We start from the raw sequence: 24,813 nt of genomic DNA on the forward strand, positions 1-24,813 counted from the left end.
GTTGGGTGGAGCAGAGGTTCCCACCATGGGTTGGATAGAATACCTTGGCGGGCTGGATCCACCCCACAGATTTTTTTTTGCCCACTTCTGATCAAGCTCAAGGAACTTATGGGTCTGCTTTGGTGTGGCATAGCAGGTTACACCTGTGTGGGCAAAAAATCAGAAGCAACAGGGACCCACACAGCTTTGGAATAGCCATAATGTATTGCTGCTCGTGCATCAAGAAGAGTCTAAGCCCATGCCTGAGTTCATGTGATGTTCACTGTGGGAGAATTTACTACTTTAGGGGCACAGAAGCCCAATCAATGTGCCTTCAGCTGCAAAGTTCACAAGTTCAGGGGTGATGAGTGGAACAATGCAACTTGGGCTTCTCCCCCTCCTGGTTTTGTAAACATTGGGCATGTTGGGGTGATACTTGCAGAATAGTCATCCCCTCTGTAGTTAAAACTTGAGAGGTAGGCATGGCCTTGAGGAGGACACAATACTGTTATTGAGGCTGGCTTTCTGATGCAGTCAGTGTCATGCATGTGCAGCCTGACAGAAAAGGTGGTGTGTAATTCACCACTTAAGCTGGTGTAAAAGGGTTTCACTGCATTGAAGTCAAGATGGCTCCCTCCCTGTCTTGGCCAAATCATTGGGGACTGTGGTTTGAATACACAGTATTAAATGGATGCCTGATGTTCAGTGTTTGATGCGGGTAATTTAAGTCAAACAATTCATGATTATAATTCTAACAAAGAACAGTGAGATTGCAATCTGTTTCAGCCTGAAGAAAATTCTATGGTGATTGCTTCATTAAATAATTATGTGCAAAAGAATTAAAGCCAAAAACATTTTTAGTCTTGACCTAGCAGAAAGTTGTATCTGCTGTCATCTGGAGAAACTGAGTAACAGAGGCACTCAGCATTGGAGAGCAACAGAAAGTGTTAATATGGTATAAATCAAAGGTGAAGAGGAAGCACATTTCTACTACTCAATGGATGGAGCACTACAAAATAATGACTAGAGATTCATCATCAAAGAGCCTCACTTACACAAAAATTGGATTGTTATTTGGTGCCAAACTGTAATGCTTATTTGGTATTAGGCTCTCACACCTATACCCCACTGTCCAGTAGTAAAGCATGCTCTCTTGGGACTTGACAGTCTATTCATCTCATGGCCAACTGAAGTTAATGGCCCTTGTTGGAAGAAAAGAATTTGGTGTGCTTTATAGGAGGACGAGCTGTTAATTAAAAACATGTACAAGTTAAATAGAGATCACATTTAAGAAAAAACATGTTGGGTAGAGTTATTCTTTTTATCATGGGTACTTATTAAATAAATGTATCTGTTAGATTAAATATAAATACATTTGAATAAGGGTTTGTTGAAACCAGATGAAAGTAATTTTCTTCCTTTGTTTTAGGTTACAGCCATCCATCTCTAATAAAGCTTCTACAGCAGCCACAGAATTTGGTAAGTGATTTGTTTAAGACTGTGAACGATGAAAACCAGTCCTGTTTTGCTAGTGGTTTGTTTATCTTGTGCTAACTGAATAAAATGGCTTGTTAATTAATCCATTTAGAATGTGGGTGGATATTTTTACTTTTATTTTATTTTTTGTCTTTAGTTTGATCAAAGCTGTGCAATATTTGCAAAGACTTTGTTCATGTTCTAGAAGGGAGAATTTGAGGGGGAGTAGCAGGAAATAAACGTTTCCTTCAAAGACCAGTCCTTTCAAATAAATGAATTTCTTTACTGTGTTCTTGAACAAACTCTAACCAAGCTCTACTTCATTGGAATATTTGGGCGGGCAGGCATACATGCACACACACACACACACACACACACGTGTGTATAAAATGCTACCTAGTATCACAACATGAAAACAGCTACGAATCTTCACCGACTATAACAGATTGATATCAGCATTCTATTTCTCTCAGTGCTTACTTCTAATTAACAATAAAAGAAGAAAATCCACCTAGTCGTAAAAGTTGCCAAATGACTATAAAGGCCTATAATCTATTAATCTGTTGTGAATTATTTTACCTACAGTTTTACTTGAATATTTTTCCATTTAATGAAAATTAAGACCTTGAGAATACACAAAACTAGTACTAGTTTTTTAACCAATCGGAGAGTAACATCTGTACTTGTATTTATTAAGTTTAAGCCTATGAAATAATCATTCTTTTGAAAATGAATGACATCCTGCTACATACTATTCAGTCTTTTGTGATTTTTTTCAAGTATCTGGGTAAGATGCTTTTATTATACATTGTTAATGTACTGATTCGTACCTCTCAATCCCTGAATCACATTCCATGCATTTCCCAGCTTGTCTGTCAAGGAGAAAGACTGAGGGATATCAAATAGCATGTGATAGATTGCCTTGGCTTGGAAAATATGTAGGAAAGTATTCTTTCTCTGACCCATACATGAGACAAATAGACTTAATCCAGTATATTTCAGACCATGATTTTGATGATGACTTTTAGTAAACATAGACTGTTTAATTTTTCTCCTAGTGTAGTGCATTACTACTCAGCACTGACTTGTACTTAATTCACCTTTAATATAAGAAATAGCATGCTGTGGGAAAAGTAAAACAGCTGACAAGCATAAGAACTATGGGCACACGCTCCCTCACTCCCCGCCCCCCACCCCCATGCCCTCCAGGGAGCTGGCTCCCTGCTCTTCCAGCCTGGGTAGTGCCTGCCTCTGCCCCCTCCCTCACCATTGATTTTCCCCTCCCCTCCCCTCTCCCCTTCCACCACAACATACCGACCAGTTGGTGGCAGCTGTCCACGCTGCCAGCTCTGCTCCTCACTGCCTGAGTGCTGTGCTGCGGATGTGTGCAACACAAGCATTCATTGGCCAAATTATTGGCCGCATCAGGCCGATATCCAGTACAGCGAATTTTCTTTATATGGGTACTGATCTGATATCAGACCGATGTATTGGTGCACCTCCGCTAAAAATGCCCCCAGTTTGTAAGCATGAAACATTTAATATTGACTAGCGATAATTGTTTTGTTTTAAAATTGGCAACATTGAGGGAACTTGTGGTTGGACATCAACAAATGACAGACAATGTCATCACTTTCTATTTGAATGATTCTGTTGATAGGATCATAGGATTATACCTGGTTATTTGTACCTGCTTGTTCTAGAAATTCCTTGAGTAGCTTGTATTTATGTGCACACATAATAGCCTAGTGATCTTCAGTGTAACTTTACATGTCTACAACTGACAGTAGCAATCTTTTAAAAAAAAAGAAAAGAAAAAAAAAAAGGAAACATCTTTCTGGACGTGAATGCTGGAGAGGAAAAGCCAAAATAGAAGCCAACAATTAAAAACAAAGTCAAGCAGCTTTAAGATTTTGCTAAAATCAAATGTTTTACTTCACACTAATGCATGGGGTTGTTTTAGTCTTCAGTGTTCATCAGACTACATTGTACCTGTTTTTGAAAACAGTCCTCCACTGAAGAGATCAGAGAGTTTTCGATATCTTGTTATGATTCCAGACACATGAGTTCAAATCTTGCTCCGGCCTTAGGGCAAAGGCTGCTCCCATTTCATGTAGCTCCAAATGGCAACCTGGTTATTCAGGATGGGAAATCAAGGGCAGTCAGATGTGATGTTAACTGTAGCACTGCCTTGTGTCCTGTTGGATAAGGAACAGAGGTGCCTTACCGCTGGTCACACAGTGAGCTGTTGGATGGACATGCTTGCCACTTAAGGTGCAGACTGAAGTGACAGTTTTCACCTGATCTGGCCCCTGAAAGCACTCTACAGCGGTGACCAAACAGAATTGCATGGCTGCAAAATGCTTTAAAAAGGCCCAATCCCTTGTGGGAGGTGGGGGGGGGTGCTCCAATTCATCTCCTCTACCTTCTGCCACCGGCTGGGGAACCATCAGAACAAGCTCCCACCACTCCTTCCCCCCCTGCCGTTTCCGAAAACAGTGCCAGGGCTGGGAGTGGCGAGGGGCATTGCTAGGGGAGAGCAGCTGTAGGCGTGCAGCAACTCTGAACAGCAGCTGGGATTCCCCAACCCCCAGAAACCAATAGGGAACTTCTGTTGGGTCCAGGGGATCATTGTAATTCTTGATGCTTCCTGCAAAGCACTGTGAGTTAGAACTGCTCTTCTGTCTGTGCCTTTATTGTCATAGGCCTGAAAAGAGAATAAAATGAAATGTCACCGCTGACAGAACTCCGTGTGTGGATCCAAATATGCCTTTAAGCAGTAATAACTTGAAGCAGTTGCATAGATATTCATGGAACATGGAGGAATCTGTACAGAAACAGTGATGCTTTGAAAGATGCTGCCAAAAGGTCAATAATCAGTGACAGAATTCATCTTTGGCCTGTGAGCACTTCATAGATTTCATAGACATTAGAGCTGGAAGGGACCTCAGAGGATCATCAAGTCCAGCCCCCTGCCCCAGGGGCAGGAAGTCAGCTAGGGTTAAGGATCCCAGCAAGATAGACATCCAAATGTTTCTTAAAAGAGTCCAGAGTAGCTGCCAGCACCACCTCTGGAGGAAGTCTGTTCCAGGCCTTGGGGGCTCAGACAGTAAAGAAGTTCTTCCTTATGTTCAGCCTGAAACGGTCTTGGAGGAGTTTGTGATTATTTGACCTTGTCATCCTTTGGGGCACTCTGGTGAACAGGCGTTCCCCCAGATCCTAATGTACACCCCTTATATAAGTCACCAGGTCCCCCCGAGCCTGCGCTTTTCCAAACTGAAGAGTCCCATGGCTCTTAGCGTCTCATCATAGGGCCTGCTCTCCTGCCCTCTGATTATACACGTGGCTCTCCTCTGGATTCCCTCAAGTTTTTCCACATCCTTTTTAAATTGTGGAGCCCAGAATTGGATGCAGTAGTCCAGCTACAGCCTCAGCAAAGCCGAATACAGTGGGAGGATGACAGCCTGGGGTTTGCTTGACAAGCATCTATGGATGCAAGCTAGAGTTTTGCTCACTTTACCAGCTGCAACATCACATTGGTGGCTCATATTCATCTTGTGGTCAATCATGACACCCAAATTCCTTTCGGCCATGGTGGTAGCAAGCATAGTACTGCTGAGCCTAAAGGCATGCTGCAGGGGTTTTTTCCCTAGGTGGAGTACTTTGCATTTTTCGGTATTGAAGGCCATCAGGTTTTCGTCCACCAATTTTCTGAGCCCGTCGAGGTCGGCCTGGATCACCAGCCTATCCTCAGGTGCGGATGCTTTACCCCAAAGTTTTGTGTCATCAGCAAACTTGACCAGTCCACTTCTGACCCCAGTGTCTAAATCATTAATAAAGCTGTTAAAGAGTATGGGCGCAAGGACGGAGTCTTGAGGGACCCCACTGATCATGGCACACCGCAATGACTTACTTCCATCAATTACCACTCTCTGCGTCTGACCTCAAAGCCAATTCCCCAGCCATTGGACTGTGTTGTGGCCAAGGACATAGTTGGCCAATTTTTCCATGAGGAGATCATGGGATACCAGATCAAAGGCTTTTTTAAAGTCAAGTTATTTAACATAAATCTCTTCTCCCTTGTCCAGGTGACATTTCACCTGGTCATAGAAGGAGATAAGATTGGTCAGGCAAGACCTACCCGCAACAAACTCATGCTGGCTGTCCCTCAGGAGGTTGCCATCAGCCAGTTTGTCTAGAAGGGTCTCTGATAATTTTTGCCAAGATCTTCCTGGGAATAGAGGTGAGGCGGATAGGCCTGTAGTTCCCTGGATCTACTTTCCTCCCTTTCTTGAAGATAGGCACCACATTGGCCTTCCAGTCTTTGGGCATATCACCTGAGCATGACCATGAGTTCTCAAAGATCCATGCCAGTGGCTGAACTATGAAGCCTGCCAGCTCCTTAAGTACCCTCAGGTGTAAACTGTCTGGGCCAGCTGACTTAAAGGTGTCCAGCCTCTCAAGGTGTTCCTTTACATCGTCTACTGTGATGTAGGGTAACAATTCTCCCTCACCCTGGCTGTCCTGTACTGTGTTGCGCAGGGTGGTCCCTTGGAGCTAGTGAAAGACTGATGCAAAATACCCATTAAGCAGGTTTTCCTAGGTATCGGTTGTCAGTTGTCCCGTTTAGTTTAGCAGGGGTCCAGTGTTATCTTTGCTTTTCTTCCAGCTCCCCACATATCTAAAAAAGGACTTTTTATTGTCCTTGATACATGTAGCCAGTTGGAGTTTGGTCACAGCCTTGGCTTTCCTGATTCACTCCCTACAGGTCTGGACCAATGCAGAATACTCCTCCTTTGAGGTGATTCTAGTCTTCCATCCTTTATAGGTCTTTCCTTTTAGATGCAGGAGGTTCACAAGTTCCCTGCAGAGCCAAGGGGGTTGCTGTGCCCCTTTTGCTACCTTTCCTCCAAGATGGGATTGGCATTGTAACAGGGCGGGGTCCCTAGGGATGGCCGTGTTGCCCCTAGGGCTCCTTAACCATGCCAGTCTTGCCCAACAGGCACCCTCTGTCTTGCCTGCCATGTCTTGCTGGTTCTATTAGTATAGGGAGGCTGCCCTTGATCTTTTATGCTTGGTCATAGTCTTGCTGAATCCTGCTGAACCCTGGGGTTTGTAGACCCCATGGCATCCTGCTTCATGATGAATGTAGCCCTCAGCCTTCTGGGCTATATGCGTGGCTCCAACCACCCTTTTACCACGTCCCAAGCCTCGCAGATGGTACTGATGTTGTCTCGCCTAAGCCTTGCTATAATTCATCCCCCTTGTCCTCCCTGGGCTCTCTGCAGCTCTGTCTCTGTGCCCTTCACTGGCTCTGGGCTCTTCTGGTCACTGTGCCCTTTGGTGCTGGGATCTAGCCACCCTCTTTGTCACTGTGCCCTCTGGTGCCGGGGTCTAGCAATCCCCTTTGTCACTGCACCCTCTGGCACCGGGGTCCAGCCACCCCCTTGTCACTGCGCCCTCTGGCGCCAGAGCCTGTGCACCCCAAATACTGCTCCCACACTGGCACTGGGGTCGCCACACTGTAGTGGGCCCCCAGTGAGGCCTCCTCCTTCCCCAATAGCATCACCCAAACCACTGGTGTTATCAAACAGCAAACAAACATGAGCCCCTGGGCTGTAATGTAACACAAAAGTTCAGGGTATGCTCTGTCCCTTTTAACAGAGTAAAACTTCTTCTCTGGTGCTAAGTGCCCAGTAGGCAAGAGTACCTTGTGGGCTCCTGGAGCCCCATTAGCCCTAAAGGCAGCATATCTCATGGCTGCTGTGTCTCTGGGCCATTCCTCCCTGGAGGCTCCTTCCCCTTCTGCTGCTGGCAGGGAACTCAACTGCTTGGTCCCAGCCCTGGGATTTATATGGGCCCAGGGCCCTGTCTCTTCCAGCCAGCTGACCAGGTGCAGGTGCGGCTAATTTCCTCATTAGCCAGTTGTCATGGTAACCTGCACCTCGGCTCCTTTTTGGCTCTTTGGGCTCTCTCCCCAGGCAATCTCTGCTCTTAGAGGAGCAGGCACCTTAGTGCCCTGCAACAGACATTGCTTGTGCTTTCAGGATCGCTCCCTTGAGGAGCAACAACTGATCCTGAACTTCCCTCCCCTTCAAGTCATAGTCCCTTAGGGCCTTGCCAACAAGCCTCCTGAGCTTGTCAAAGTCAGCTTTCCTGAAGTCAAGGACTTCTGCATTGCTGACTGATTTGCCAGCTTTGAGATGGATAGTAAAAGTGATCAGCTCGTGGTCACTGTCTCCCAGCTTTCCTGCAATCATTAGGTCGCTGACTAGATCATCCCCCTTTGCCGGTACCAGGTCAAGCAGTGCTTTGCCTCTTGTCAGTCCATAGATTTCTTGAGTCAGATAGAGCTTGTCCATGCATGTGAGGAAGCTTTGCGACTGTTTGGATTTGGCTGAGTGCTCTTCCCATGAGATGTGTGGGTAGTTAAAGTCTCCCATGACAACCATGGACCAGGAACATGCAGCCTCAGCCAAGTTCCTTGGCAAATTCCTGGTGGAACTCATGTTCCTGATTATGAGGTCTGTAGTAGACTCCAATTGTGTCCGCTGTGTCATGTTCACACATTTTAACCCAGAGTGTCTCCAGTCGTCCACCCTGGGTTACAATGTTGGCTTGCAGGGACATGTAGCTTTCCTTGACATAGAGAGTTACTTCCCCCACCCCTTTTATCTGCATGATCTCTCCTGTACAGGGTATAGCCGTCTATACCTGTGGCCCAGTCATAGGTAGAGTCCCACTAGGTCTCTGTCATCCCTACGAGATCATAGTCATTCTTGTTTAGCAGAAGAATCAGTTCTTCCTGTATGTTTCCCAAGCTCCTGGCATTGGTATACAGGCAGGTAAGTGTCCCATTGGAGGCCCTAGTCTTCCCTACACTCCCAGAAGAACATCGTTCCAGGGCTGGGGTAGGGGTAGATTCCCTTGAGTGCGTTAGCCTGCTGGTTTTGCAAAAGTTGCTCAGTGGGCTTGCTATGGCAATAGTCCCCCCATCTCCCGGCGGCCTTAGTTTAAGGCCTGCTCAAGCAGGTCAGCCATTCTGGCTGAGAAGAGCTTCCTCCCCAGTGAAGTGAGGTGGAGGCCATCTCTTCCCAGCAGACCACTTCCTCTCTCACAGAAGAGCAGACTATGATCGTGGAAGCCAAAGCATTCACGATGACGCCAGTGCTGCAGTCCTTGGTCGACTACCTCAGTCCTTCTCTCCCTCCTCAGTCCATAACCCAAAACTGGGAGGATTAAGGAAAACACCACCTGCACCCCCAACCCACTAAGCCCCACTCCCAAAGCTCTGTAGTCTCTTATGACCCAGCTGGGATTGCTTCGAGCAGGGTCATTCATGCCCATGTGGATAAGGAATATAGGGTAGTGGTTGGTGGGCTGGATGAGCTTTGGGATCCTCTCTGCTACATCCCAGAAACGGGATCCTGGGAGGCAGCAGACTTCCTGGGCTAAGGGGTCGGGACGGCAGATCATGCCTTCAGTCCCCCTCAGGAGGGAGTCTCCCACAATGACCACTCTATGTGTGCCCTTAGGGAGATTAAGGACAGTAGCTGTGAGTCGTTCTCCCTTGCCTGCAGGAGCTGGCAACTCTTCAGGTTTTACAGGGGCTGCAAGAGGTTCATACCTGTTGCAAAGCTCCAGAGGGGAGGGGACCCTGGTGCAGCAGGCCTTGGGGCCGTTGACCACCTTGGTCCAACCCCCTGGCTGGACATTGTGGGGGATCCTCAAGTCCTCCCTTGTCCTGGAAGGTGACCTTGGTCTACCCTCGGTCTCCAGGGGGTGAAGGGCCTGGCAGTAGGAGTCTATCTCCAGCTCACCATCCCTGATGGCACACAGTTTCTGAACTGCAGCCTTGAGCTCCTCTATCTGGCACCCCAGAGACTCCAAATTGGAGCAAACCTCACAAGGGGAGGTAGCCATGCTCCCGGTCCCATGTGCCTAGAATCATGCCAGGGAGCCCCTGCAGCCGAGAGCCAGAGGCTCCGTCTGCCTGGAGCCCAGAACCATGGGTTCTGTCTGGGTGGAGACCTCAGAAGTGCCAGAGGGGGAGGTCTCAGACTCTGAGGGGATCCTCGGGGTGTGGCATGTGGCCATCCTCATTGTGCCGCTGGTAGTCCAGCTACTGCTGTGACTACCTTCCCTAGTGCTCACTGGCAGGGCCTTGGGCCCTCCCGCTCACCCTCCTGTGCAAACTACCATGCTAACTTGCACGCGGGACCTACAAGCACACCTGTTTGCAAGGCTCTGGTCACATGGTTCCCTGGGGATTTTATATAAATTTATATACATTTTTATCATTTATAAAATTATAAATTTAATTGCTGGTCAAGTGCAATTACATTTATAAGGATTTTCCTACTTTTGGTAATAGAAGAAAAATGTTCAGCTTTCAGTTATATGCTGGCTTTCAAGTAGAGAATGTGTAAAGGGAGATTCACCTCTCTATTTTCCTTCAACTAATTCTGTTTATTTCTTCTGCTGCAGGTTGTTTAATATAATGGATTTTGCTTTAGCCCAGAATTGTATGCAAGGCTAGAAGGGTGTGTCCACACATTCAGGCATGTGTGCTTGCAGCAGCTCAAATAAAAGAGTGGCACAAATTTGCACCAGGGATTTTTGCCCAGCACACATGCCTGAACATGCACTTTGGTGTGAGGCAAATTGTGCCACTTGGGGCAAACTGACCCTGCCCAGCTCCTCCCGGATCTTAAGCTAGGAGGAACTAGAGCTGTATAAAAAGCTGCTCTGGCAAGCATCTCAGGGCTACTCACCTTCAGAAGCTTCTGCGGCCCAGTGAGTTTGTAACTGGGCACTAGTTGCTTGTGCTGGCTGGACTCCTGAAGCAGCTCTAACTTAGAGTGGCCCCTGCACCCTGTAGCAGTCTGGCAGTGGAGGCTGCTGCCTGGCTGTGACCTGCTGCCACCTGCAACAGCATCAGCTCCCTTGGACCTGCAGCCCCATGTCTGCATGCCTGCCAGACTTGGACAGGGCCTCACAGCTGTCTGGGCTGTGGTATGGGCACTGCAGCAGAGCCTCCTACATCTCTGGGCCGGCTGCCAGTGGGCCGCGGCTGCACAGTTGGCCTTCGGGCAGCACTGCTATCATGTCTTCTGGTGTTCCTGCTCTGCCATTTAGGCAGCTATCACCTTGAAGTTGTGCTTGTTCTGGTGGCCTGCTTCAAACTCTCAAAGCCTGTCCTCCTGGCCCCAAATGGCTATGAGGTTAGCTACCTTGTCTGCCCTCCAACTGGGTCCTTGGTGCTGGCCCTGGGCAGGCTTCTCTGCCTGGGTCTCACCACCTGCTTTACCATCAGGGATCCCAGTGTTCCATGTTTAAAAATTGTAAATTCTCTGATTAAAAAACCCGCAAATTCTCTCATTAAAATACCCAAAATCTGTGTTCTTCTGCAATTAAAATGAAATGCCACTATATAGAAACATCAGTTGGGCAGTGTTTTATTGCTATATTTACAATTTTAAAGCAATTTGGAAGCTTGTCAGTGCCTCTGTCATAATAAAATGAATTCTAAATACATATACATGTTGGCGTTTGCTTTTATTTTTTTCATCATTGAAAAATCAGCTGCCCCTGCCCCCTTTGCTCAATAGGGTGTAGGGCACAGAGCAGCACTTGGTTACTGTGGCGGAATGCTGGGCTAGCGGTTCCGGCACCGCTTAGGGGAGCTGCGGGCTTTGCGAAGCTGTGCGAGTGCGAGGCTTGTGGGGCGGGATTGGAGGTAGCTTTATAGCCGCCCTCGAGGTTCGCCAAGTTGGCACAAGTAGACAGCTTAGAGTAAGTTGTTAGTTTTCTTTGTAATAAGTCTATAGGATGTCCATTGGTTCACGAGGTTCCAGAGCCAGCCCTTGCGTTCCAACACTGGAACCAGTCCAATGCTAGGTGCGGCTGCCGACTCCTTAAGTCCCAGAACTGGACAATGGCTCATTGAGATGGGATGTTAGTAGTAGAAGTTATTACAGAGTAGATATAAGGTAAAGCAAAAAGGTTTTATTCACTCACCTGGCCTCACCCTCTTACGAGTAAGAGGGGAGGCCGGTTGGAGCGAAGCTGCAGTAAATACAAATATAGCGAGCGTAGATATGCTGTCTAAGTCTAAGCTACGATGAGAGGCAGTCGAGAAGTGGCGTCTCCGATGTTTCTTCAGTTACAGTATGCTGGATACAAAGGGGGTCTGTTGGTTCACGGGGTTCCAGAGCCAGCCCTTGCGTTCCAACACTGGAGCTAGTCCAATGCTAGGTGCGGCTGCCAGCTCCTTAAATCCCAGAACTGGTCAACAGCTCATAAATGGGATGTAGAGTACAGTACTGTAACACGGTGAGTTGTTGTCAATTGTCGGGTTTTTGAGGCCTTTGTCTTCGCTGGGATACGCCCAGGCGGGGAGGCTGAGAACCAGTCTGCAGGGTGATCGGGCCTACAGAGTTTTCCAGTTGTCATCTCTGCTGCTTCCTGCTTCTTTGCCTCTTTTATAGATGTTGGTTGGACTGCCTCTATGACACTAACTATGATATAAGCTAAGCATACAGGGATAGGATAATTTCTTTTACATAATAGTTACTAGGCAGATTCTCTACATAAGTTTCGTTTCTGCAAAATTGACACTTTTTAGATAAGAAGTAAAAGTTACAAAATACAGGTGTGTGGCTTACTGCCAATACAGAATAGTACCAGGCACTTGCTTTGGTTAACAGTGAAGGCTTCAAGGTTACATAAATGTGATCGTGCCATGCGACAGTTATACAGAAAAGAGAAAAAAAAATATATAAAACAGTTACAGATATCAGTGTCTTGCCCATGCCCGTGCCTCTCCTGACCCGCAGCCCCTGCCTGCCCCCACCCTCCCATCCACTAGCTTCCTCCTGGCAGCAGCTCCATCCCAGCATCAGGATATGGGGCCAGCTGCAGCTATCCCACCTGCTTCTTTGTGGCTTTGAGCAGTGCCAGCTCTTGCTATTCTGCTCCCTGTACCTGTGCCCAGGCCCCAGTGAGCCCTATGCTGGTTCTGGGAAGCCCTTGACTGCAGGTCAGGGATAGGGCTGCACAAGCCCCTTCCCTTCCAGGCCAGCCTCCCACTGCTCTAGGGGACCAGTGGGGCTCTAAGCCTGGCTCTGGTAGCCTCTCCTACTCAGAGTTCTCCCCCATTCTCAACCCCCATTTCTCTTTCTCTCTCTCTCCTTTGCACACACCCTCCTGCTGCCACTTCCATCGCTACCCCCAGCCCATCTCACCTCCCAAGTGGTTTCTGGGACAGTTGACCCTGCAGCAGTGGCTCTTGCCAGCAGGTCCCATTCCACCTGGCAGCTGAGTACACAGGATGTGAGATTGGGGGTGGGGGGGGATGTAGGGTTTGTGGGGGGAAATGGATGTGGGGGTTTTGTGGGTGGTTGTAGGGGTGGGTCTAGGGTTTGTGGGGGTGGTGTGGAGCTTGTGCGGGGGTTGGAGGGTGGGGTTTGTGGATATGTGGGTGGGAGTGGAGCTTTTGTTGGGGGGGGGGTTGTGGCTGTAGGGTTTGTGGGTGGATTGTGGGGGGCCGTGGGTGTGGGGAGAGTGTGTAGGGGTTGGGGGGACTATGTGGGAGGGGTGGGTCCCCCAGCTGCCCTCCCTCTCCCCCCCGGTGCACAGCTGTCTTGGAGAAACAGTGGCTATCAGGGTGCTCGTGCCCAGACCTGGCAGAGACTCCTGGCTGCGTGGCATTGTCTCAGACCCAGTGGCTGCACATAGCGCTGGCCCAGCCAGCTGGCATGCAGCCTTGAGCAGGACTGGGCCAGGTTTTACTGCCACCTGTGGGTCCCAGCGCTGCATGCCAGAGCTGCACACCCTAGGACCGAACTGGGTCCTGCCTCCATGTACACCCCATTTTTTTGTTCTCAGCGTACCTCTTGCAGTGTCTCAAACTGCTTTGAGATGCTGCAGTAGGCACATGCTCGCTCATCTGGACACGACCAAAGAGTTTTAAGCATTTCAGTGAAACGAAAAATCTGCAGATCATATCAACAGCTATCATATGTAGAGAAACTTTAAAATTAGACCAAAGCAAAATCATGCACTTGATAAATGGAACCAGTATCAAAATAATTCACTGATGGATCATCAGCAAGCTGTTTTGGAAAGGCTTTTTTATTATTTGATCAGGCTATATGGAAGAGGAAAAATCTTCCTGATGAGGCCCATCATACAATAGGAAATCTATTTGAAATTCATAGAGTGTACTAGGAAATAGGACCTTGTCTTGAAAGAACATCTCTAGTAAATTACCTCTGAAGGAAATTCATAATCATTATCTAGACAAAAATGAGGAGAGGCTTTTTATCTATAGGAACTAGCCAAATTGTTCAGAGATGATGTCAGGAGAGGCTGTTGTCCAGAGAACCTGGTCACCCACAGTATAAATGAAATGGTAGTGAAACATCCGTATCAGCTCAGCATGTCATTACACTGTAAAAGCAGAAATTTACCATCAGAAAGCACAGAGGAAAACCTGCCTAAAATACAGTCCTTTTGAAATATATACTTCAAGCTTCAAGGAAGTAGGCAATGCAAATAAAGGCAATCAGGGCACCAAACCTTTAATTAGAAACATTTCAAACATGAGGTGGCAGGCTGAGCAGAATTTAAGAGACTCTTCACCCAAAATTGATTGAGTCAGGAAAGGCAATCTTTTTGGACAAAAATCAATGCATGCCCCTAATACAAAAGGAAATTGTGTACATTGACCTAGCATCTTTGTCCTTTAATTTACTTCCCACTCTTATATGTACAGGATTTTATAATGGAGAGAGTGTATGCACATAATTTTACTGCAGAGAAACTTTTACTGTACCAACTGTATTTCTGATACTTGAAGCTGATCATGTTTCTCAGGTTTAGGTCCTGTCCTTTGAAAATATCTTTGTCTATTTCCTCTCATCCTCCAAATTCAGTATCTTAATAATATCTGAAGGATGTTTATATCCACAGTGTTCAGAACTGGTGTCCCTTGAAGCCCAATAAGGAAGAAAGTGTTATGCTACCTTAATTAAATTTAGATTTAGCCATTCTAACCAATGCCAAGCAATTAAGACTTTAAAAAAATCTATTCTTCCGTGTAAAAGGAACTGAGATTTGGGCTGGGGAATAAAAGACCCATATTAAAGGGGAATTATTTCACTGCAGTCTAGACTATCTTTTCAAACATGGGTGACCTGCAAGAATAACACCTTAGGATTGTGCAGTAGATGGGATTGTTTAATGAAAACTTGAATATTTCCAATTCCATTTCAAATTTCTGTGCCATAATTTGAAATACTGAGCTTTTCCAGTAATGTCAGTAAAGTTCAGGCTTAGTTTATTTATCTTTGCTAAATTTTAAGTGTCATTAAAATGTTACCTTTTTTATAATATTTATAGTACTTACAGCTCGCTTTCCTTTGATTTGCAGAGCACTTTTATTAACAGACCTGCTCTAGGTATTTTACCTCCAGAGAACTTCACTGAAAAACTAAAGGAGTCTTTGCTTTCGGTAAGTTTAAAAAAGAACAATGATGTACCATATTCTCAATCTTCAGACTCTCTAAAATTCATGTGTGGTCTGACCCTTTCTCCTCTTGCCACCAACAAAGGAAGGATCTGAAATTCCTGTTGCCCGCATTAATGGTACTTTGTAACATACATATAAATGTTGGTGCTTTTACACATTTATTATAAACAGCCATCTGGATGAATCCTTTCATGTTTTAACACCATGGAAGACGCTCAGGAGGTAGCACAAACAAAATTTTTCATGCATTGAGGTTACTCACTTGCCCTAAAGTTAAGCAAGCACCTAAAAGAACACATTTTTGAGCATTACAATGTTCAACTTGAAATTGAAGCCACAACTGAAGGTAGATTCAGATAGGGTTTAGGGCACTAGAATTCTGCAACTTCGGCAGAAGACTAAACTTGATGGTACTATTCTTCCTTTTTTCCTTTCTTAAAGAGAATCAAAGGTTAGAACTACTATTATTCTGGATTATCAGATATACATATTATGAATAAAGGGAGTGAATGTTGAGAGTTATTAAGCTGTAGAGCTTGAGGAACAATGTGTCAGAGGCAGCTTTTTTGTTGGTGGTGGTCTGCCTCCTTTTCAAGCTCCGAGTGCGCTTTCATAAAGTGCAATTCAGGATGCAACTTGGAAAGTACAAGACTAAGGGTCTTAGCAGTCCTTTAAATCACACTGTTAAATGATTGCGCACTTAAAAGGTATGGACAAATATTTTGGCTGCTGTAAAAAGGGGAGGAGGGGGGAACACACAGCAGCTGTTCTAATCTAATTGTTAAATCCTGTAGCAGTAAAAATTAGCTGAGTCGCTCTAACTTTGCCTCTGAATGAGGATTAAATTTTGAGAGGTTTTGCCACATTTACATTGCTACAGAAGTAACAGCTTGTGTCCCATCTGTCTGGTCCCCATATTAGCTAGCTATAATGCAGTATAGAAGAGGCCTTGAACTCTTCATTTCCCATGGAGAATTCTATTCTCTTCCAGAATATACATAATATGTCATCTCTGTATTCAATATATGTGGAGCTGGGTAGCCTCCCACCTAATTAAGATAATTAATTAGATAACAGCAAGGCATGGCAGGCGAAAAGGTGGGCGGTTGGCCCAGAAACAGGTGGGTGGGCCAAAGACAAATTAGGCCCCAAGAAGGCCCCCTGTTACACACACAATAAATAAATTTGAATTGGGAACATTCATTTAGGTGTTGATTCCCTTTCTATGGAGAATAAGATCCATAAAGTGAAGTGTGATGCTCTCATGCAGAGAATTTTGCAAGATAAATTTCAGAGTTGAAGGCAAACCTTTGTTGGCTTTAACATGGGGCAAAATATGGCCCATGGGCTGGATTCAGCCCTCCAAGTGATGCCATCTGGCTTGCGGAGGGTCCCTTGGCCCTGCCTGGCCTGTGCATGGAGGCCAGCCCAGGCCATGGCACATGCAGCCAGTCCTGCTGCCCCCAGGCATGGAGGTGCCACCTGGCATGAAGCACTGCCCGCCTTATACCCATATGTGGCTCTTGGGCATGCCAGGATCTGTAGTCCACAGGGCCGAGTGGTGCAGCAGCCAGCTTCAGTTTCCCAGTAGTTCCCACAGTAGTGGATCTTTCCAGCTGCCACTGCTGGTATCTCCATTGCTGCCACTGGACCCAGGCACCCCAGACCATCCACTCTACACCCACTCTCAAGGATGCCAGATGGAGCGGGTGGGCAGGTCTCCATGGAGACCAGCTTGGGACCCCTGCAGGCAGGCACACTCAGCCATGGCTGGGATGGATGGGGCCGTGGTGGGTGGGGAGCAGGATGGGTTGGTGTGGCTAGGGTTGGGATTGCCTGGTGGTGACAGCATATGGCGGGGCCTGAGACAGAGCCATGATCTGCTCCTTGCATGTCTCTGCAGTGGGCGCCTGCCTGGGCCAGATAGGATCATTTGGCATTTCCCTGCCCCTCAGCCTTCCCACTGCTCCAATGCTGGATGGTGTAAACAGCCATGATGGGAGACCGAGGCTGGGTCAGCATCCCCACCTGCAACAGTTCATCAAAACTCCTTAAGTGGGCCTTCAGCCCAAATAATTGTCCATCCATGCCTTAACAGAGGAGGGTGTGCTGTGCACAGGTGCCATATTGAATTTACCCCATGTAAAAGAATAGTCAGTGCTTTTACACAGCTCTATAACTGAAGCTCATTCAGCTTTCTCTTTTCTTCTTTGTTGACAGGTTGCTCCTAAGGGCTTGCAGCAGGTTTTCACCATGGCCTGTGGCTCTTGCTCTAATGAAAATGCCTTTAAAGTAACATTCATGTGGTACAGGGTGAGTCAAAATACTGAGGGTGGCTTTTTGCAGCACTGTATCACCTAGAGATCAACCTTTATACTCACAGGCACTGAACACTGATCAGTTTGGGTTTGACTGTGAAATGCAAACCTGTGCACCTCTGACTTTCTCACCAGTCTGCTCACTTTGCAGTCTCTCCTAATAGAGCAAAACAACTGAATACTGACCAAACCTTTATCAGATATCTCTGCAGATGAGAGATAATTATGCGTACTTAATGGAATGTTGATTGATGGTTGGTATTGTATGAACAACTAGCTGAATTAGCATAACTTATTATATTAAGTGCATATGTCTTTATTATTATTTATATATCACATTAGTGCATAGAAATTCTAACGTGGATTTGGGCCCAATTGTCCCTGTCTCTAGCATAAGTAAAACAGAGTTATCCTGCTCTGGAGAGATTACAACGGCTAGTTTTATGGTTGCTTTGGCCCCTATATACTCAGTTCTTAACACAATACACAGGTCTGTTGTTTTACATTCTGGTTTATCATTTTAATAACTTCATACCAGTGGGATCTTGCAGAATAAGATCTTAGCTGCCAATAATGCATGTTTCACTTGCTGCAGCTAAGGAAAACCCTTTCATTATATTTGCAGAACAAGGAAAGGGGACATAATAGCGTCACAAAGGAAGAACTGGAAACTTGCATGATTAACCAGGTAACTTGTTCTATTTTATTGTCCACAAAGTTACTACTTGATTTAGTTGCAGGAAAAAATAGGGCTTTTCAACAGTACTATGGATTCTGGAATCTGTACGTTTAAGGAATGGTGATAGACAGCTCACTTCCAACCAGGTTCCAGGCTGAATGATTTCATAGATTTCATAGACATTAGGGCTGGAAGGGACCTTGGGAGATCATCGAGTCCAGCCCCCCGCCCATAGGGCAGGAAGCTGGGGTCATAGAATCCCAGGAAGATAAGCATCCAATTTGCTCTTGAAGGTGTTAAATGTAGGTGCTTGAACCACCTCCGATGGCAGGCTGTTCCAGACCTTGGGGGCTCAGACAGTAAAGAAAGTCTTCTTTATGTCCAGCCTGAAACGGTCTCGCAGTAGTTTATGACCGTTCGACCTCATCATCCCTTGGTGCGCTCTGGTGAACAAAGGTTCCCCCAGATCCTGGTGGTCACCCCTGATAAACTTATAGGTGGCCATCAGATCACCCCTGAGCCTGCGTTCTTCCAGGATAAAGAGCCCCATGGCTCTCAGCTTGTCATCATAAGGTCTGCTTTCCTGACCTCTGATCATGTGTGTGGCTCTTCTCTGGACTCTCTCAAGCTTCTCCACATCCTTTTTGAATTGTGGGGTCCAAAACTGGACGCAGTACTCCAGCTGCAGCCTCACCAAGGCCGAGTACAAGGGGAGAATGACGTCCCGGGATTTGCTTGAGAAGCATCTATGGATGCAAGCCAGCGTTTTGGTCGCTTTACTAGCCACAGCATTGCATTGCAGGCTCATGTTCATCTTGTGGTCAATGATGACCCCCAAGTCTCTTTCTTTTGTAGTGCTAGCCAGCGTAGCACTGCTGAGCCTATAAGGATGCTGCAGGTTTTTCTTCCCAAGGTGGAGAACCTTGCATTTTTCAGTGTTAAACACCATCAGGTTCTCGTCTGCCCATTTGCTGAGCCTGTCCAGGTCAGCCTGGATCGCCCTCCTGCCTTCAGGTGTGGATGCTTTGCCCCAAAGTTTGGTGTCATCGGCAGACTTGGCCAGTCCACTCCTGACTCCAATGTCCACATTATTAATGAAGATGTTGAACAATATGGTTCCAAGGACAGAGCCTTGGGGGACCCCACTGGTCACAGGATACCATGATGAGTGATGGTATCCTCTTGTCTCCCAGAGAGTTGTCATGACTCGTGTTAAAATTGCCCTCTTCATATGATATGCCATCTGGTAGAGAGGTGCATGTGGGAGAGTTTGTGGGGTGAAGGAGCATACAGAAATTTTCTAAATAACATAATTTTAACAGCCGTCTTAATTTTTCCAAAAGCTGTGGCCTAATGACTTAAAATGAACCAAGGGGTTAGTTTAATTGCCATGGAGTAAGGTTAATAACATCATCATTATGGGGACCAAGAAATGAAGATGCAGCTGGAAAGCCTCCAGAGATTCTATTCAGCTCTGACCCCAATTGCTCTTGTCAGTAATGTGAGGTTACTAATGCAGCAGGAGAGGGAATGTATTTATGTGGGGGCATCTCCTCAGACATAACTATCTTGGAATTGAACGGAATGACAAATCCATTGACCTAGGGTAGGTAGGCTTTGTGCTGCTCTAGGGGTGCAACTCTTTAAAGAAAGAGAGAGAGAGATCCCAATTGTTCTTAATAAAGGGTAATGTTTACAGTGGGCTAAGGGCAGGGTGGGAGGTAGGAGAAAGAGCACAAGCTGTTCTGGCAACCCTGACCTGGTGGAATGGTCCTACAACAGGTATTCCAACTGGTACAAACTAAAGCAACCCTGTAACTGCTCTGTGCTTGCTCAGAAAACCCCAGGTTTGAGATAAGAGGCAAAGTACATTAGTCACTTTTACCCTTCCCCAGTTACTTTTTGCATGAGCACAGTGTAGTTTAAGATTCACCCCACAATGTGTAAGGCTCAGGTTGTTTCTGGTGTTACCAAGAAAGGACACCGTCTTTACTGGCAAAGCTGTGAAAGGGACAATGTGACGTCACACTTTGGCTACTGCTCTTGCTGCATATGAGGTGTCTTTGTCCATTGCTGAACTTCGGAGGTTTTGATATGTTCTGTTAAGGCACTTGCTGCCCATATTTCCAGGAGTGGGGCTTGCTGTCTTTTCAGTGGTCCTCAGCATGTTGTGGTACTAAAACACCACTAGCTAAAGGGGAATTATTGAAAATTTTGAATTTTCACTTGGGGATATATGTACTTAGGTCATTTTATGAAACATTACAGCAGAAATGTTTCTATGAAACTTTTAGATAAGTTAAAAATTCAGGGAGAAGACTTACAGGGGTTTTTACACCAAGACCATGTATCTTTTTAAAGCTCAGCAGATGCAGTTTCTATATATTTTGGTTTTGGTTTATTTTTCAGCCAATAAAATTGTTCAGTAAGTCTGTGAAGCTGGTGTGTCATGGTGGTCTGAGCAGACCTCAGTCCTACTAATACTTACTCAAATACTTATTAGCATGTGAGGTAACCCCAGTGAAGTCTCCTATCAAGGTCTTGGGTCCTAAATTTACTTTGGGCAGTTTGTTGCTTGCCTCAGTTTGTATAAAATGGGGTAGATCATGACAACCTTTTTCTGGGGATGTTGTGGGGATTATTTAGCATTTGCAAATCAATCTGATGCTGATGTGATTCTTTGCAAAGAGATGTGCTCAGTAGAATGTTGTATGTGCTTTATGCATGAATGAAACTTCTTGTATATTAGTTGGTACATTGGCCAAAACTCAAAAAAATGTTATGGTCTTTCCTGTTGCTTTGCTGGATGCATTCTTGACTCTCCATTTTTTTCACTTGTGGAATGCTTTGTGTTCTTCAGTCCAGTTATATAATCACATCTACTTTGCTATTAAAATAAGCTACACTGCCACCTACCTGTGTGAACGGTTTAGTGATATGTCTGTGTTTGACTCCAGGCTCCAGGTTGCCCAGACTACAGTATTTTGTCCTTTATGGGTGGATTTCATGGAAGAACTATGGGTAAGCAAAGCATGTCAGGTAACCTATTTCCCCCCTTCTTAGCTGATATCAGCTACAGCAGCATATAACCATCTCATTATATGTATACTTTTTTAAATGAACAGATCTTGCAAGGTATTTGATTAAATAAATGCAATCAGTAAGGAAACCTTGGGCCTATTAAACATTTGGAACCTAAATCTGGGGGTGATGGCATTTTGTTAGAAATGTACTGAAACAATTGAATTCAAGTGGAACGGGGTCAATTTTGGAACTTTTGGATATTTACTGTCAGGAAATCCCCAATTCCATTCTAGGCTTTCAGTTTTTGCATCTGCATAATTAAAAAAACTATTGTCTTGAGTAGATTTAATTAAAAGATATTGTCTGATGATATTGGATCTAGCAGTACAGATTAGATAGTTCCATATTTTAAGTATGTTCTGTGACAGGGTTGCAACATGAAACTTCTAGTGCTGTAGCTTGATTCAGCACTGTTAAAGCATGGATTATTTCTGTTGCCACTGGCCTGCAACCGGTTTCTCCCAGCTTTTCTGTTACATTTTAGTGTAGATGCATCTAATGCTTGGAAGTGACCTTTCTAGTGGCAATCTATTTGTGCTTGTCCAAATGCAATTAGTTAGCATTCCAGAAAATAAAATATAAACACATCTTCACATAGCAATTAAAAAAGAATGATCTGATCCTTCCAGGATTCCGCCTTCTGGCATGTTGTTTTCCTTGTTCTTCCTAGTTCATTTTTTGTTTCAAATTTTGTTTTTTTCTGGGTATAGGTTGCTTAGCTGCAACTCACTCTAAAGCAATTCACAAATTAGATATCCCATCACTGGACTGGCCTATTGCTCCATTTCCAAGACTAAAATATCCTTTGGAAGAGTTTGTGAAAGAGAATCAACAGGAGGAAGCCCGCTGTTTAGAAGAGGTAAGGACTTCGCTGGCAGTATTCCATTGATTTTTGTTGGAAATAATGAATAGGGAGTTAGCTACTTTTCAGTGAAATAATGTTTCCACGAATTAGAACAGACTTTAATTAAAATAGCAGTAACTGAAGTTGTTATGGTTAAGAGTCTGTCCCTGCCATTTAAAAAGAAGTGTGCCGTGAATAAACTGTAAAATGGGGCTGTGCAAAATTTTGCTGCCAGTTTTGTTTCAATGCTTTTTCGACCTGTTTCAAGGTCAAAACAGCAAAATCAAAGTGGAACAGATATAGTCGAACCAGCCTCGAAACAAAACAAGGCAAGTCAAAAAGTTTTGCCATTTCGCCCATAGGCTATAATGGGGAAGGGCAAAACAACCTATAACTTTGTCATTTCTGGCCTGATTTGGATTAAACTTGCAGGTAGCCCCTTCTTTCCTCTCCTTAGTTAGTGGTTTTGTAGGTGTTAATCCTTGCTCATTAACTGCTATGTATTGAGCTCATCCCTGAATGAATCATGATTGATTGCGTAACACAGTAGCTAGCTAGGATAACAAGTTAATAAGCAAGGATTAACACCTATGAAACTACAGACTAAGGAGAGGAAACAATCAGTATAGAGCCAGGAACTGCTTCTGCCCCAAGACAGAGACAGTCAGTTGCACAAGTGCCCATGTCTTGAGTTTTGCCTGTCAGCAGCTAGGAGTGCAGGGCCCCAGAACCCCCCTGCACCTGTCTCCTTAACAGCTGGCAGGCTTTGTGGCCTCAGCAGGGCCTAGCAGCCAGGCCTGCAGTAGTTCTTCCTCCCCCCAGACCCCGTAGCCCAAGACAGACATAGTTGCATAAGCACCCATGACACAAGTTTTGCCTGTCAGCAGCTAGAGGTGCAGGGCCCCAGAACCCAGAAGCCCCTGCACCTATCTCCTGGACAACTGGTAGGCTTCGTGACTGCAGCAGGGGCTAGCAGGCCTGCAGCTTTCACCGTGCTGCACATTAACACACACAGTGTCAGCCATATCATGTGTTTTGCTTGTCCACAGCGTGAGGTCCAGTTTCCCCCAAACCTCTGCACCTATCTCCTTGAAACTTAGCAGGCTTTGTGGACTCTGCAGGGGTTAGCATCCCTGCAGTTTTGACCCTGCTGTGGCTTAATGCATGCATGTGACATGAGTTTTGCTTTCAGGAATTTGGGGTGAAGTTTCCCCCAACCCCTGCACCTATCCTCTTGAAACTTGGCAAGCTTTGTGGCCTCAGCAGGGGCTAGCACACCTACAGTTTTGACCCCACTGTGGCTTAACACAAACACGTTTTGCTTTCAAAACTTTGGGGTGCAGTTTCCCCAAACTCCTTGCAGTTATCTCCATGAACCTTGGCAGGCTTCATGCCCTCAGAAGGGGCTACCATTCCTGTAAGTTTCATTGAAATCAAGGTAGACATGACAAAGTTACAGGCTGTTTTGTCCTTCCCCATTATATCCTACGGGCGAAACGTCAGAATAGTTTTGCCGTTTCGACCCTATTTCAACAGAACAAAACAAAACAGAACAGCTGTTTTGAATCAAAACAAAATTCATAAATGAAACTCTGTTCTGTTGAAACACGGGCTGAAACAGAACGCTGCCGTTTTGCACAGCCCTGGTGCAGCACTCACCCCAGAATGAAACCTCGCATGCAAGGACACGTCTGTTTAAAAAACGTCTAAATCAGGGGGTGGCAACTACCAGCATGTGTGCCAGAGCAGGGCACATGAGGCCATTTTGCTTGGCGCGCCACAGCTGGCCTGGGCTCTGGGCAGCTGCCGCTGGCCATAGAGCCCAGGTTGCTTGCAGCAGGTGGCTGGGAGGCTGCAAGCCTTGCTTGCAAGCAGCCCAAGTTCTGTGGTAGCTGTTCAGAGCCTGGCTGGCTGTGGCAGGCAGCCAGGAGGCTGCAGACAGCTTCATGGGACTCTGTGGTGGCGGCGGCTGTGCTCATGCCGTTGGACGCATGGCTGGGAAGAGCCTGGGGCAGCACGTCCCTGGCCCCTTCCCTACTGTGTGCCCTAAGGCACATGCGCAGCTGCTGCTACCATGGAGCCCAGCTGGGGCTTCAGACCCCGGTGTAGCAATTTATAGCTTCCCAGCTGCCTGCCACAATCAGCCTGGGCTCTAGGTAGCTGCAGCAGGCAGCTGGGAGGCTACAAACAGCTGCACTGGGCTCCAGAGCCCTGGCACAGGCTCTGTGGGTGCTTGTACAAGTGATGATGTCATGATATACATGTGACCAAAATTTCCCTTGGTTTCACTTAATGGTGTCACACTACACATATGTGAGTTTAAAGAATTTGAAATGAGTTTGCATCACTGCAAACTAAACTATATCCCAATGTAGTTTAGTTTGTAGTGTTGTAACTTGGAACATTGCGGCCATTAGTCAGCTTGCCCCCCGGCTGCAGGAGAGATGGGCAGGTTCTGCAGAAAAAAGGATCAGGCCCCTCACTGCTGCCTTCAGCAAGCTCCTGTGGCCGGCAGGATGCCTGGGTCTGCCCAGGAAAGGGCTGGCTTGCTCCTGGGGCAGTGCCGGCAGGTGGCAGAACGTGTGGGTGTGGTGGCAGCCAGAGAAGACAATGGGGATGCTGCATGGGGCGAAAGGCCACACAGGCAGGCTGCTGGCTTCCCTGAGCCTGACCTGGGCTTCAAGCACCCAGCCTGGCTTTCATTCCATCCAGGAAGAGCACACACCAACTGCAGAAACTTCCTTAGCCTGATGAAGGGTTTTTGAACCTGAAAGCTTGCTTAATAATTTTTTTCCGACTGTTTAAGTTGGTCTAATAAACGATATCAGATTCACCCAAAAAACCTTGTCTGCCTTGTTTTATTCAGGCATGGCATCATTTGTGTTCACTAGAAAGCCTG

The 24,813-nt window shown here is 46.1% G+C and overlaps 1 protein-coding gene across 4 annotated transcripts in view; it reads left to right on the plus strand.

Moving 5' to 3' along the window:
- The window catches only part of ABAT (4-aminobutyrate aminotransferase), a 137,535-nt gene that overhangs the window by 98,612 nt on the left and 14,110 nt on the right, over window positions 1–24,813 (plus strand). For all 4 annotated transcript variants that reach the window (XM_090023188.1, XM_090023187.1, XM_090023189.1 and 1 more), the window contains exons 6-11: window positions 1,409–1,458; window positions 14,891–14,971; window positions 17,210–17,302; window positions 17,933–17,995; window positions 20,944–21,007; window positions 21,781–21,929. In XM_090023188.1, the coding sequence (XP_089879314.1) occupies window positions 1,409–1,458; window positions 14,891–14,971; window positions 17,210–17,302; window positions 17,933–17,995; window positions 20,944–21,007; window positions 21,781–21,929 (500 nt within the window). The remainder of the gene's footprint in view (window positions 1–1,408; window positions 1,459–14,890; window positions 14,972–17,209; window positions 17,303–17,932; window positions 17,996–20,943; window positions 21,008–21,780; window positions 21,930–24,813) is intronic.

The sequence above is a fragment of the Crocodylus siamensis genome, chromosome 12 (assembly GCF_052110815.1).
Source record: "Crocodylus siamensis isolate JL-2025a chromosome 12, ASM5211081v1, whole genome shotgun sequence".
Taxonomy (NCBI): domain Eukaryota; kingdom Metazoa; phylum Chordata; order Crocodylia; family Crocodylidae; genus Crocodylus; species Crocodylus siamensis.